The following is a 14,355-nucleotide window of genomic DNA, read 5'->3' on the forward strand; positions in this document are numbered from 1 at the left end:
GCCATCTTAAATTACTTAAGTTGGCAAACATACATACTTATATTACTTAAGTTACAAAGTAATATAGGCAGAATAAAAATCTGATAATTAACAATGAACCAATCAATCACAGTATAAAGAGAAAACAGCTGGGAAGGAAAGAGATTGATTGGATATGTTCATTATACTAAGCAATTTGCTTAATTATAGTTACTTGAATAAACCACAATTGGCTAATTTCATACCAGATATTCATACCAAAGTGGCATGCGGAACCATATCACCTGGCACACACGGCATTGCCCATTCCTCTTCCAGGTTTCTGGCGTGCATGTGGTGCGATGATCAGCTGGCCTTTATCTGTGTGGCAGTGCCGGAAACTGGAAGAGTTGGTCTTCCGTTTTCTGGCATGAGCACCTGATCAGGGTGTGTGCATGTATGCCAGTAACCGGAAGATAGCTGACTGGTGCGCATGTGTGCGTTGGAAACCAGAAGTTCATTTTCCAGCATGCGCATGCCCCTTGGCAGCTCCTCTTCCGGGATTGTGGCCCCGACGAGCATGCACGCACTCCCTTTTCAGCACTCAGTATTGAAAAGGTTCGCCATCACTGGTCTAAACTATCCAAAACCCATATAGAAATTGATAGCACTTTTCAAACTAACAAATATTATTAAATGTATATGCCTTCATGCTCCCAGACTTACTTTTTATTAATGTCTATTACAGTAAAAAACACAACGAAAATAAAGATTAATTACTTCCAAACTTTATGCTTCAAATAGAAGGAAAAAAAATGAAACATAGACCTTAGTGTGAACATTGAATAATTGTGTAGTTATAGAAATGGCTGGTTGTAACTAAATGTAATGCAAAAAGTTGAGGCTATAATTATAACTAATATTTTATTTTACAGATAGTCCTCAACTTACAACAGTTTGCTTAGTGACTATTCGAAGTTACAACATAATTTTAAAAAGTGACCTGATTGTTGTTCATACTTATGACGCTTGCAACTGACTCATATATATGACGGTTGCCCTATCCCAGGGTCACATGATCACCTTTTGCAAATTTCTGACAAGCTAAGTCAATGGAGAAGGCAGATTCACTTAACTGAATTATTAACTTAGCAACTGCAGTGATTCACTTAATAATGGTGGTAGGAAAGTTTGTAAAATGAGGAAAAACTCACTTAACTAATCTCTTACATAGCAACAGAAATTATAGTTGTAAGTCAAGGACTATCTGTACTAGAAAGAGTCAAAAGTCAATGCTTTTTTATTTTCTTCTTTTTATCCTGCACCCTATTTTTACCCTTTCCTAATCTTTATTTTCATTGTTTTTCATACTAAAACAAGCCTCTTGATCACCAAAATAATTAAAAACAAATATTCTGTCTATATATAAAAGAGCGGCAGCTATAATTTGGTTTGTCTCATTTATATTTTATTTATATTTATTTCACAGTGGAAGAGGTGACAACTTTGAGAGATTCTTTCATATCTCTTCTTAGATTGGGTCAAAATTGACCTAAAATGGCTCTTGGGCAGGAAATGCAAATGATTTGTAGCAATTCTGTCCAGCTCAACCTTTGTTGCAATAGTGCTGAACCACTAATAACCTTTGTTTGATTTCAGGTCTTGTATGGAAGTGGACTTCAAGCTGATTGTTACGGTCTGTACCTATAACATATAGCACCTAGAGCTGGGCAGCTTATCCAGTATCCTTAGCTGTGGTCTCTGTTTGGTTGTTGGTGGTGTCACTGTCCAAATTCTGCTGCTGGGGGGCAGCGTTGCAAAGAGTCCTTTTGCTGAGAAACTTGCTGCACTCAACCTGGTGAGAGACAACAGACTGGGTATTGCAGTGTAGGAAGGGGAGGAAGTGAAAAGCAATATAGAGTCCTAAATGTCCTTATCTCCCCCTTGGTTTTATTTCCTTATTGGCAAACAGTCTCATTACCCTGATCATAAGCAGTGGGGGAAACCAGAGATTAAGTATGGATCAGACTGAGTAGATAAGAGTTGCCACCTGTCCAAGACATAGCAACATAGAAAACTGATAGTAGAAAAAGACCCAGTGATCGGGGTTTTTTATTTCTTTTCTTTTTTAATTAATTCATTTATTAAAAAAATAATTACAAAGTAGATTGGCGGATATACCCAGGTCACACAGAAATGGTAGACAGAGGCACCTATAAATAACAGGATTAGAAATGGATGAAACACAAGACGTATGATCATACTACTAGAAATACATTTAATATATTTGGGAAAGAATGTTCTAGTTTTCTCAAGTTTGCATTGTAAGAAATCTTTAGCATGCTATCTTTATTCCACAGGCAGCCTCCCAAATGCCATTTAGTCAGAGATTAGGAAAAGAAACTTTCAAGCTAATGTTTTTGCATTTTGTAATTTAGGAAATTAGATGGAAATGTGGCCTTACTTTTTTCTGGAGTGAGGGATTTCGGACTTGAATCTCCAATAGTTGATTATCCTCTTCATTTGTCCAATCATCATTCTGTGATAAGAGAACAAAAAGGAAATATTGGGATGAGGATTAACCACAGAATATGATCCCTCTTGGTCCTTGGATCCGACCCACTCTTGAATCAACTGTTATTAGGGTTTGGCTCAGTGATGGCTGAACTGGTAGTAGCTTGGTGGCCTGGCTCGCTGGAACCAGCAGTGATCCAGGCCTGCCACGGTCCCAAACTGGTTCTCCTGGCAGTGCCATAGGTGCCACCATCTTGTTTTTTGCTTCTGTGCATGCGCAAAGCAATTTTAGTCTTTTCCAGAATCTTCCCTGGTATTGAGGTCAGGCTGATAGGTCTGTAGTTTCCTGGATCAGGTTCCCCCCGCCCCCCTTTTGAAGATGGGAACCATATCAGCTCTTTTCCAGTCCTCTGGCAGTTCCCCGGTGCTCTAGGATCTCTGAAACGATGGTTCAGTGGTTCTGAGATCTCGTTTGCCAGTTTCCTCAGAACCTTGGGATGTAATCCATCCAGTCCTGGTGATTTGAACTTGTCTAGGGTAGACAGGTGCTCACTTACCAAGGTTGGTAAGTTGCCAAGGTTGGACACCGCTGATCTGATTGGTCCTTCCTACAGCAATCCTCCCCACCCCACTTGCAACCGAATCCTACTCTTTATGAAACTTGGACTGCAGAAGTTTTCAAGTCTGCATGGATGTGTTTTACTTACCACCTTGCTGACACAAGGGGATCTAAAGAACTGGAGATCAGGAAACCCTCTCTGAAGACCATCATCTGCAATGCCTGGTCTGGAAAAAGAAGATTAAACCAGGCTGGAAATGGTAGACCAGAGATTTGTCTTCATAAGCGACCCTGACCCCATCTCCTTCCACAAAGTTACTTACGGGCAACTGCATTCAGAAGCTGGACCAGGTTCCTGTCGCGCTTGGAATCCCGGCTTGCATTTGAGAACAGGGTGTAAGAGGGCTGGGTGGCAAGAAGAGAGATGCATTTTGAACAATGTCCCTCAATCTTGGCAACTTTAAGATGAATGGATTTCAAATCCCAGAATTCCCCAGTCACTAAGGCTGCCTGGGGAATTCTGGGAGTTGGAGTCTGTTCCCCTTAAAGTCGCCGAAGTCGAGAAACCTTGATTTAGAAGGACTTTAGAATTTCTTGACAATGAGTGGGGGCTATTAAGTAGTAGGTAGAGTGGTACTCCTCCAGAGTAAGAGGAAGTAGCAATGGTGGACAGATGCTTACCATTTTCTGTCCGCCGGATGATAGTGCAAAATTCAGAATATGGCATGGGGGGCTGTGAGAGTATCTGGAAGAGTCCCTGAAAGTCAGGGGGGCTCAAGAACCCCAAAAGTCGCTCAGCCAGGCCCTTTGCTGCCATGTAGCTCAGACGGGCTTGGATCAGCGCGTGCTCTGCGTGGAAACAAGCTAGCTGAAAAAAAGTGGGGAGACAGATCAGCTTGGAGCCCTATGCTTTCCGATGGAAGACTATTCCTGTATACAGGTAGTCCTCGGCTTACAATAATTCATTTAGTGACTGTTCAAAGTTAAAATGGCACTAAAAAAAGTAACTTATGACCATTTTGCACACTTGTAGCATCCCGATGGTAATGTGATTTACATTCAGATGCTTGACAATGGACTCATGTTTATAATGGTTACAGTGTCCTGGAGGACATGTGATCTCCTTCTGATAAGCAAACTCAAAAAGGAAACCAGATTCACCTAACAATCGTGTTACTGGTTTGACAGCTGCAATGATTCACAAGGAAAGTCGTAAAATGGGATAAAACTAGCTTAACAAATTTCTCACGTAACAAAAAATGTTTGGGACGCAGTTGTGGTCGTAAGTCAAGGACTACGTATATACAGGTAGTTCTCGGCTTACAACATTTATTTAATCACTTACAAGTTACAAGAGCAAAAAAAAGTGACTTATTTTTCACATGACCATTGTAGCATTTCCATTGTGACAGGATCATAATTTGGATGCTTGGCGATTAGTTTATCTTTGTGACGGTTGCAGAGTCCTGGGGTCATGTGATCACCTTCTGTCAAGCCAAGTCAATGGGAGAGCCAGATTCACTTAATAACCATGTTATTAACTTAAATGCCACGATTCACTTAGTAACTGTGGCAAGAAATATCATAAAATGAGGTGACACTCACTTAACAACCATCTTGCCTACCAACAGAAATTTAGGCTCAAATTGTGATCGTACGTCGAGGACCACCTGAAATTGGTTTATTGTTGATCCTTTCACCTTTTCACTTTCACTCATACTGCTTTTCACATATGGACATTTATACAGGTATTCCTTGACGTACAACTGTAATGGAGGCTGCCCATGTAGGTCGTAAATCACGATGGTCAAAAAACAAGTCGGTCACGTGACTGAACCAATTAAATGACCTTTTCTGCAGCAGTTCTAAAGCAAAACACTGTGGTTGCTAAGCGAACCAGGAATTTGCTGTGACCACTGTAAAACCAACCACGTGAACCTGGGCCTCTGCAAAGGACTGTAAATGTGGCTGCGTTGCCAAGCGACCAAAGTTTGGTCATGTGACTGAAGGGGGTGGGGTGACTGTTGGAATGTCAGATCCCTCTGGCAAATAGCCCCAAGGTAGGTTCATCGTGACTTTGAATGGTTGCTAAGCAACAGGTCGTAAGTCAAGGACTTGCCTGTGCCCTAGTCTCTTATGCTGCACATAATTATTTTCTCATTTCAGTATTACTGTTTTTATGAAATAGGTTTCAGGATGAAAGAATTGGACATAAGCTTTGGCTGATGAATAAATGATTTTTATTCCTTTTGTACAGGTTGGACTGCTACTATTGGAAGGGTAATACAGGTAATTCTACTTGAAACAATTTGCTTAGTGACTGTTCAAAGTTTACAACAGCACTGAAAAATGTGACTTATGACCCTTTTTCACACTTAATGACAGTTGCAGCATCCCCATGATCATGTGATCAAAATTCAGATACTTGGCAACTGGTTCATAGTTATGACGGTTGCAGTGTCTGGGGCTAATGTGATCCCCTTTGCGACCTTCTGACAAGCAGAGTCAATGGGGAAGCCAGATTCACTTAACAATCGGGTTATCAACTTCAGTGATTCACTTAACAAATGCGACTAGAATGGTTGCAAATTGGGACAAAACTCACTTAACAAATGTCTCAACAACAGAAATTTTGGGCTCAATTGAGGTCATAAGTCAAATACTATCCCCAAACTGTTATGGTTTTAAACTTGTTTTATGATGGGCCATGACTTAAAAAACAACCTTTGGATAGTTTTTCATTAAAAGTAGTTCTCGACTTACAATGGTTTGGATAGTGACTGTTCAAAGTTATACCGTCAGTGAAAAAAGTGACAGGACAACACTTTTCACACTTATGACCATTGCAGCATCCCCATGGTCGTGTGATTTACATTTGGATGCTTGACAACTGACTCACATTAATGATGGTTGCAGTGTCTTGGGGTCACGTTATCAGGTTTTTGAAACCCGACAAGCAAAGTCAGTGGGGAAGTGAGATTCGCTTAACAACCGTGTTACTAATTTAACAACTGCAGGGATCCGCTTAACATATGTGGTGAGAAAAGTCATAAAAATGGGGCAAAACTCACTGAATACATTTCTCACTTAGGCACCACATAAATTTTGGGCTTAGTTGTGGTCCTAAGACAAGGACTACCTGCACAAGAGAGATAATTTCTCACTTGCACAGACTCCCTCTTCAGGGCTGGGCTGAAAAATCAACTGGAAGTACCTGGGCAGATTTCTGGGCTTCCAGAGAGACCTGGACCATTTGGGCAGTGCCAGCCACGGTGTTGACGAGCAGCTCAGCCATGGTTTCGGAGATTCTGGGGGCAAAACCTCCCGGAAGACTTTTATCAGGCTCAGGGGGGCTGTTCGTCTCCAAATCGGAGCACTTTTCCATTTTGGATCTTTAAATAAAGGATTTGGGTGGGATGGGGGGGGGGGAGAGAGAAGAGAAATAAGAGATGGATCTTGAAGGCTGGATAAAAGCTTAATGGAGGCTGAAAGGGAGAACTTTTCTTCTTTGACCGGGCTGTCAAAGGAAAACTTTTGAGATGAAAACAAGGCCTCTTCTCAGCAGAATGAATGAACCAGCCATGCCATTATAGCAATAGCACTTAGACTTACATACTGCTTCACACCCCTCTTTAAACCGTTTACCGAGTCAGCCTCTTGCCCAAAACAATCTGGCTCCTCATTTTACCGACCTTGGAAGGATGGAAAGCTGAGTCAACCTTGAGCTGGTGAGGATCAAACTGTTGGCAGTCAGCAGAATTTGCCTGTGATACTGCATTCTAGCCACTGCGTTGCCACGGCTCTTATAATGTTATACTTTTGAGGCATTCCCCTTGAAAAAGCCTCTCTTCCTCCCTAACACCATTTAGTCTGAAGTCTAAAGAGACTGAAACTGGGTTTAACTATAGTTACAGTTCTTCCCACTAGCACTGCTGCAAAGAATCAACATCCGGGATTTCTGTGCTCTCCTGCATCAAACTTATATCCTGCATTAAGGAGCAGCTGTTTGGCCATAGAAATTGAGTCATGCAACAAAACATCATCAGGAATGACTTTGCTCCTTTGAACTGAATGGAGATGATAGGGCCTCTGAGCATAAGCCAAGGGACTCTGATCTATGAGATGCTTCCAAAAGTAGGTTTCCCCCCTCATCTTTTAATAATGAAGGGACCTAAGAGATCCTGGCCAGTTCATTCTATGGAAGAAATAAGGTTGAATTCTGCTAAGAGCTGTGTAATGGTGCTAGCCCCAATTCTGTTTTTGTCACACTTCAAAAATGATTTTTGATTTTTTTTTAACTAGGTGTTTCATAACTTTTAAAATATAGCTATCTTTGTTGTTGTCAGTTGTGAAGTTGTGTCTGACCCATCATAACCCCATGGACAACATTCCTCCAGGCCTTCCCATCCTCTACCAGCCTCTGGAATCAATTTAAGCTCATGCCTACTGCTTTGGTGACTCCATCCAGCCCAGTGGTGAAATTCAAAACTTTTTACCACCGGTTCTGTGGGTGTGGCTTGGTGGGCGTGGCAGGGAAAGGATACTGCAAAATCTCCATTCCCACCTCACTCTGGGATCTGCCAGAGATGGCATTTGCTGGTTTTCTGAACTACTCAAAATTTCTGCTACCGGTTTTCCAGAATCTGTCAGAACCTGCTGGATTTCACCCCTGATCCAGTCACCTCATTCTCTGTCATCCCCTTCTTTTTTTGCCCTCAATCTTTCCCAGCATTCAGCTCTTCTCCTGTGAGCCCTTCCTCTTCATTAGGTGACCAAAGTATTTGAGTTTCATCTTCAGGATCTGGTAGTAGCTATCTAATCTTTAGCAAATGTTTCCATTTCTTGCTGACTGATAATTTTATTTGTTGTTTGCTTTTTGTCCCTCTGCCCCACCCCCAATATTTTAAAACATTGCCAGGTATTTTTCAAGTGAGAAGAAAAATAGATTGTCCTTAGCACTGCCCTAAACCAGAAATGAAGTACTGTAAAATTAGTTTGCTGAATCTTCCAGATGTACTTCTAAAACAAGTTTCTAGTCCTCATGGCACCAGAGAACTCTGAGATACCCAGACAATGGAGCCAGGAAGTTTGCAAAACCTGATATAAATACATGCTTTGTTATTACTGTGAGAATTTTATCTTGGGACTCTTGATCATACTGTATTCAATTCTTCTGCTTTCAATCTATTTTGTTTCATTTTATGACTTCTATATCGCTAACCACCCAGAGTAAATTTGTTGAAATGGGTGGCCCTACAAATTCTTGAAACAAATAAATGGAAAAGCAATCCTACAGAACACTTAGAAACTGAGGTCAGAAAGCCCAAGGTACTTTACTAAAAATTAATTAAAAATCGATCACTTGCGCCCACCTTTGGACTGTTTGTTCCATGGAGGAAGAAAATAATTATTAGCAGATTGGATAAGTACTATTACATTGTAAATTGGTTGCTTGCTTCTATGGTGCTTTTAGATAAAAGGAAAGTGGGCAAATGAGGGTAATTAGTGAGGGTGAAAGCCTTCCTAGGGGCTTCTGTAAAATATAGCAAAAAAGAAAAAGTCAACATGATGGTGTGACTGACACTCCCATCTATTTTTTAAATCTGCCTTGCACACTTTGATCACATCCCTGGCTGCCACACAAAGATCTTCGAACCACTGCCACAGAAGAGCACAAGCTGGCTGTACTCCATGCTTTGTTTACCTTTTGGAAATCTTGCAGCTTGGATCCCGGTTTGAGGATTAAATGTAGAGCTGTGATTTTCTGCTGTCCAGGAGGGGAAGGTAGCTGCTAAATCCTCCCTTATCCTGAAGTGACAGTCAGAACACAACCATGCAAACACAAGGTCAACACCCGTACCTGAAATTCAGATTCCCAAGACGGATTACAGGCAGCAATCGGACCTATTTTTCCGCAATATTATGACATAAAGATACAGCAGTTTCAAACATCTGGTATTTTTCTCAAGGGCCCAACAGAACAGAAAGTCGGGATTTTGGCCATGCCCAGATGCTTGGCTGCAAAGGGAGAGGCAAATATCTGCGTTTGGGAAATGTGTGAAGTCACCTATCTTGGATGTAGACACAATCCCTCTTTCCCACTCAAACCATCACTCCTTTCCTCCTCAGGTACCCCAGTGTGGGAGGTGGAATGAAACCAAGCTGTGTCTCCTGTTGCTCACCAAACGATGCTGTTACTATGGGAATGCTTCCAGAATCCAGTTGCTAGGTTACAGAATTCCTTATAAAGCAAGAGGACCGAACTTTTGCAAACTGCCACACAGGATAGATCTGCAGAGGCGCAGCAGTGCCATGATGCTGGCTACGAGTCAGAAAACATACTTCAGAAAGGAAAGGAACAAGCTTATGCTTCCAAGTTAGGAGAGAAATATTTTAGGGCTGAGAGCCGTACAAGGAAGGGCAGTTGAAATGTGCTGCCGTTAAGATTTCTGAGTACCAGTAGTAGAGAATATTTGTAATTCACGGATGAAATGTGGACTCCTTGGAGCCAAGGATGGTATTCACTTACTTTCCCTACCGGCTTGCAAATGTCAGTGGGCGTCTTCCATGCATGCACTTTGGCTTGAAAACGTGCCTAAGTTGGACGGCATGTAGTCAGGGCCCACCCTTAATTTCCACAACCAGTTCGAGTGCACTGGTCTGAACCGGCTGAATACCACCTCTGCTTGGAGCTCTCTGAGTTTGGGTCTTTTCTTGCAAATGTTTCGTCACCCAGCTAGGTAACATCATCAGTGATAGAAGGGTTTGAGAGCAAACCCGACTCCCTTTTAGCACTCATGCTGTTATCTAGTTGGGTGATGAAAGGTCTGCAAGAAGACAACCAATCTCAGAGAGAACCAAGAAACCCACAGATAGATATTTTTAGATAGTTTTAGCATCTTGTCATAAAAAAATTGCTTTAACCCTGGAGTTCTTCACCCCTCCCCAAGAAAAAAGACAAGACAGTGTTCTTTTTTTTAAATATTCAACATTTTTATTAAAAGATTTCTCACCCTGCCCAAAGCCTCTCCCATTGGTAGCCTTCTAGAGAGCAACCAACTCTTCTACCTTTGTGTTCTCCTTCCATGTTTGCTCTCCTGTGTAAGATTCAAGCTTCCCCATCCCTCCCCGTTCTTTTTTTTAAAAAGTGTTTTATTTTCTAATACATTCCATAGGACACATATGTCTAAGTTTCCCCGCAACATTTTTCTTCATATATAAAAAAAGACATACATACACACACTCACATTAGTTTTTAATCACCCACACAGAGGAGACAGGAAAAGAAAAAGGGGTTGGGCGGGGCAGCACAAACAAACAAACAAAAACAAAAATAAAAAACAGGAAGAGGAAAACTGTACATGGGGAAAGTTATGGCACCAAAAACAGAAAAAAATATTATTAATAATTTTTTTTAGAAACATAAGGATTATTATAATACATCAAGCCCCTCCAGCCATATCCCTCCCTGTAGCCCCATTTCTCAGTCCCAGGCAGGCAGGAGAAAGAAATCACTAAATGAACATCTTGAAGTCATCGAGGATCCCCTCCTTCTCCTCCTCCTCTTAAACAAAGGGGGCCTGATTCAAGTAGAAAACGGACTTGCCAAATCTGGGAGAGGGTCCTGGGGAAAAATCCACCAGACAAGTTGACAGTGGAGACAAACTTTGGGCCCAAGGATTGTGTTGGGGGGAAGGAGCACTGTGGAGATTTGGAAAAAAAGCGGGTGACGGATTTGAGAATTGTTGTTTGATTAGAGGGACAGAGGGGAGATGTGCTTTGGCTGCCTTGCACGGGGTGGGGTGGGGTGAGCAAAACTTCAGGTTCTTGTGCAAGAACAGCAAAACCTCATGAGTGTGATTCTTTAAGAAGAGGAAGAGACAGACTGTTGGCCCTTCCAAGAATCTTCTATTCTGCTATTACAGATTTGGGCTCTTCTCGTTTTGCACGTGGGATACCTTGCAAATACCTTCCAACAACTACTCTGAATGGTTTTTAGAAGCCCACATCCTCCCTGTTTATTAGGACGTGTTCCTTTCTTGGGTGCCAGCGTTATTTCCCTTCCACCCCCATTTCAAAAGGTTGAGAAACTTGAAAAAGTGATTTTCTGCCAAGTGAGCAGTTTTTCTTCTCCTGCACCTAGTTAATCTGAGCCTTATTTACATAAACAGCAAACAGGGAACTGGTGAAATCCTCACTCCTGCTCACTTTAATAACTGGTCAGAGTCAACCTAGTGTAGATCCCCCCCCCCCCAAAAACAGTGAAAATACTTGTAAAGCATACAAAACCAGTGTCTCAGAAGTTCTATCTCGGAGGCCACCTGACATCTAGTCTTCCAATGGGCATTTTAACTTCCTCAGAATTCTCCCCACTTGCAATTTAAAAGAGGAGACTTCGCCACAAGCTTTCCCATAACAACTGCTGTTCACTGGATAGGACCCTGGCATTCTTCTCTGATGGATGGAACTGCTAGAAGAAAAGGTCTTTCTCCTTGGGCAGACACCAGTGTTGCCTACTGTACACTATTGTTTAAAATTCGAACACTTCAGTGTTACGCTTCATTTTTCAGGAACTGCAAAAGCCTCCGTCCTACAACAGTCTTGCCAATCCCGATGCCCTTTAGAGAGGTTGAGCTAGAACTCTCTTTAGCCATCCCGGCTGCGGGTGATGGAAGTTGCAGTCCAACTTATCTGGGTAACATCAGGTTGGTGAAGACTGTTGTTATGGTTTCTAGATTTTAGTGGGGGAGGGGACAGGAAGAGGGAATGAATCCCAAGTGACCCTCACTGCCAGATTAACTTGCTCTCATGAAAGAAGCTGGGTTCTAGATATCTTAATTCCTATCAAATGCACACCCTTTCACGATATCGATTTCAGACTTTCTCTTGGATGGAGCACCAAGGAAGTTCAAGCAAATGCTCAAAATAAAGCAAGATAAGACGATTTTGAAAACCTTTAGGTCAGCTGATGAGCCCACTTCAGTCTCATCCTGATTGTTCTCAGGTTAATTAATCTGCCTGCCCTTCAGCGGAAAGGGAGGCCCTGTTTCTTAAGCCCAAAGTAGAGATAGCTGGCCTTCAACATTATTTATTAGGTCAAGTGGTCTCTGATCTCAAACCCTGGATAGACAGCCTTGAGGTTTGATCACACTGGGCTATTCTGTAATTTACAGAATGGATGTATGGCTTGAGAAGGAGAATGTGTAGGAAGAAATGAGATGACAATGGCACTCTGTACAATCTGAGCCAACCAAGGAAAGTACTTGAATCAGCGGACTCCCTGAACTCTGCAATCCAAATCTCTTACGTGCAAATATGAACCCAGGTCTGCAGATTGGAAGAGGCTAACATGAGCAATGGAAGGTGGCAAGGCTGTGATAGGTGACAAAATATAGAAAAGGCAAAAAGGCTTGAAAATTATAAGGTGGGCAAACTGCATCTAAAGCAACTCGGAGGAGGTAATTTCATATAAAGGTTAGTTGCATAAGCACTAAGCTAAATCTCTTCCAGAGATCTAGATTGTGATCAGGAAACTAAATGTGCTATATGTGCATGTTTGGGGGGAGCTCCAGTCCGAAGCCCCTTGTTACAAGAATCATTGGATGCTTCTGCCATAAGAGAGGAGAGCGAGGGAAGAAAGACAATGTTTATAAGCTTAAGGGATGATCATTAAGATGATCCCCGGACTACGGTGGGCTTAGGGCCACATCTCAAAACAGACATTGGGGTTGTGGATGGAGGGCACTGATTAATATCTACATTCGGATCATGATCGGGATGAAGAGAGTTGAAAACCCATTTATCATCCCCATCATGTGGGACCAGGATGATGCCAAGACAGTCTCCAGAGCTGGAGTAGGCCCCTGATTGAGAAAGAGAAGGCAATGCAGATTTTAGAGCCCAGAGTAGCCTGTCCTATACATTTCTCTTTCCCGTCCTTGGGCTAGAGTAAGTTAAGGAAGGTACACAGAAAGCAAGATTAAATTCTGTCATCTCCTCCTGTCTTGTGAATTTGAGCAGGAACAAAAGCCAGTGCCTACGCCCAGGATGCAAAGTTCCTCACTGTCACTCTGAAAATTTCTAAGCATGCAGGTTAGCCCCACCATCAATGCAAATCCAGGATTCTCTCCAGTTCAAAGGCCCGTCCGCTCCTCTCACTAGCCAAGCTGACTTCAAGGAACCCCTGGCCTTGGGAGAGGGAGAAGCAGGGTTTCTGGCTGCAGCAGCTCCAATTACACCCACAAACAAGCCACAGTGCACAATTAAAAAAAATTCTGGATTTGTTGTATTGTGGGAGTTTTTTTTCTTTTCTTCCCCCACCCCACCCCCCACCCCAACTCTCTTCTCAAGAGAAGAGATTATTCAGCCACACCCTGAAGAGATAATATTTATCTCCATTGCTGGAACACTATTCTTGGTCTGTCTTCATCTACAGATTGTGGCGACGCTGGGGGAGCAAGCGGCAGCTGTCAGGGACACAAGAATAGGCTTCGATGTCTCTATCCATTTGGCGGGAGATAGGAAACCACGGTCTGAGGAGGCACCAGCTATGCGCCAGAGGACGAGAATGCAACCTTCCATCTCACAGTCCAACCTTCTCCTGGTGATTGACAACTCAAAGGCTACTGATGATGACCGAGAGCCTTCCACTGTGGTCCAGTTTCACAGCTTCTCCCATTTTTTGTTTTTTGTTTTAACTTATCGACCCCCGGATAACATGCCCCGCCTCCCTCCCTTTTTTTCACCAGCCAATCTCCCATTTGCCTCCAGCCAAGTCTCCCTGTTCTCTACCAATCGCTTCACGAGTAGGAAAAATGTGACCCGTTGAGGATGTGAGAAGTGACGCTGGCTGAACGGCTGATGCCCTGGTCCGACTGGCCACCAGAAGCTGTGCGCCGCAGTGGTTGGGGGCTGTTTCTCAGCATGACCACATTGGAGCGGCCACCAGGAGCCGAGGAGGAGGAGGAAGAGGAGGAGGGAGATGAGGAAGGGGGATGAAGCCAGGCTGAAGGGGGCGGGGCAAGCATGGGAGGCTGCCTCCATGCGTGAGGAGCACCAGCCGTATTCTGAACCCCGTGGCTCCAATGGGAGCCACTGCGGGGAACTGGGCGGGAGGGCCAGGGCTGAGGAGGGGCCGTGTAGCCTTGGTTGAAGGCTTCAGCTGGAATGCCTGTGAGCGCCATATTGCTGAATCCCAGACGCATACTTTCAGAGTCGAAGGCTTCGATCTCCCGGGCCTGGCGCTCCAAGAGGCTGCGGATGCGATCGGAGCGTTCATTCTGCAAGGCCAACATCTCCTCTTCGATCTGGGGAAGGAAAGATGA

General features: G+C 43.2%; 1 protein-coding gene across 1 annotated transcript in view; it reads right to left on the reverse strand.

The window, feature by feature from the left end:
* Positions 1-10,175: 10,175 nt before the first annotated feature.
* The window catches only part of TAOK2 (TAO kinase 2), a 48,273-nt gene continuing 44,093 nt past the window's right edge, over positions 10,176-14,355 (reverse strand). Inside the window, 1 exon segment of the mRNA XM_032237073.1 lies at positions 10,176-14,337. Within this exon segment, the coding sequence (XP_032092964.1) occupies positions 13,831-14,337 (507 nt within the window). The 3' untranslated portion in view covers positions 10,176-13,830.

The sequence above is a fragment of the Thamnophis elegans genome, chromosome Z (genome assembly GCF_009769535.1).
Source record: "Thamnophis elegans isolate rThaEle1 chromosome Z, rThaEle1.pri, whole genome shotgun sequence".
Lineage (NCBI taxonomy): Eukaryota > Metazoa > Chordata > Lepidosauria > Squamata > Colubridae > Thamnophis > Thamnophis elegans.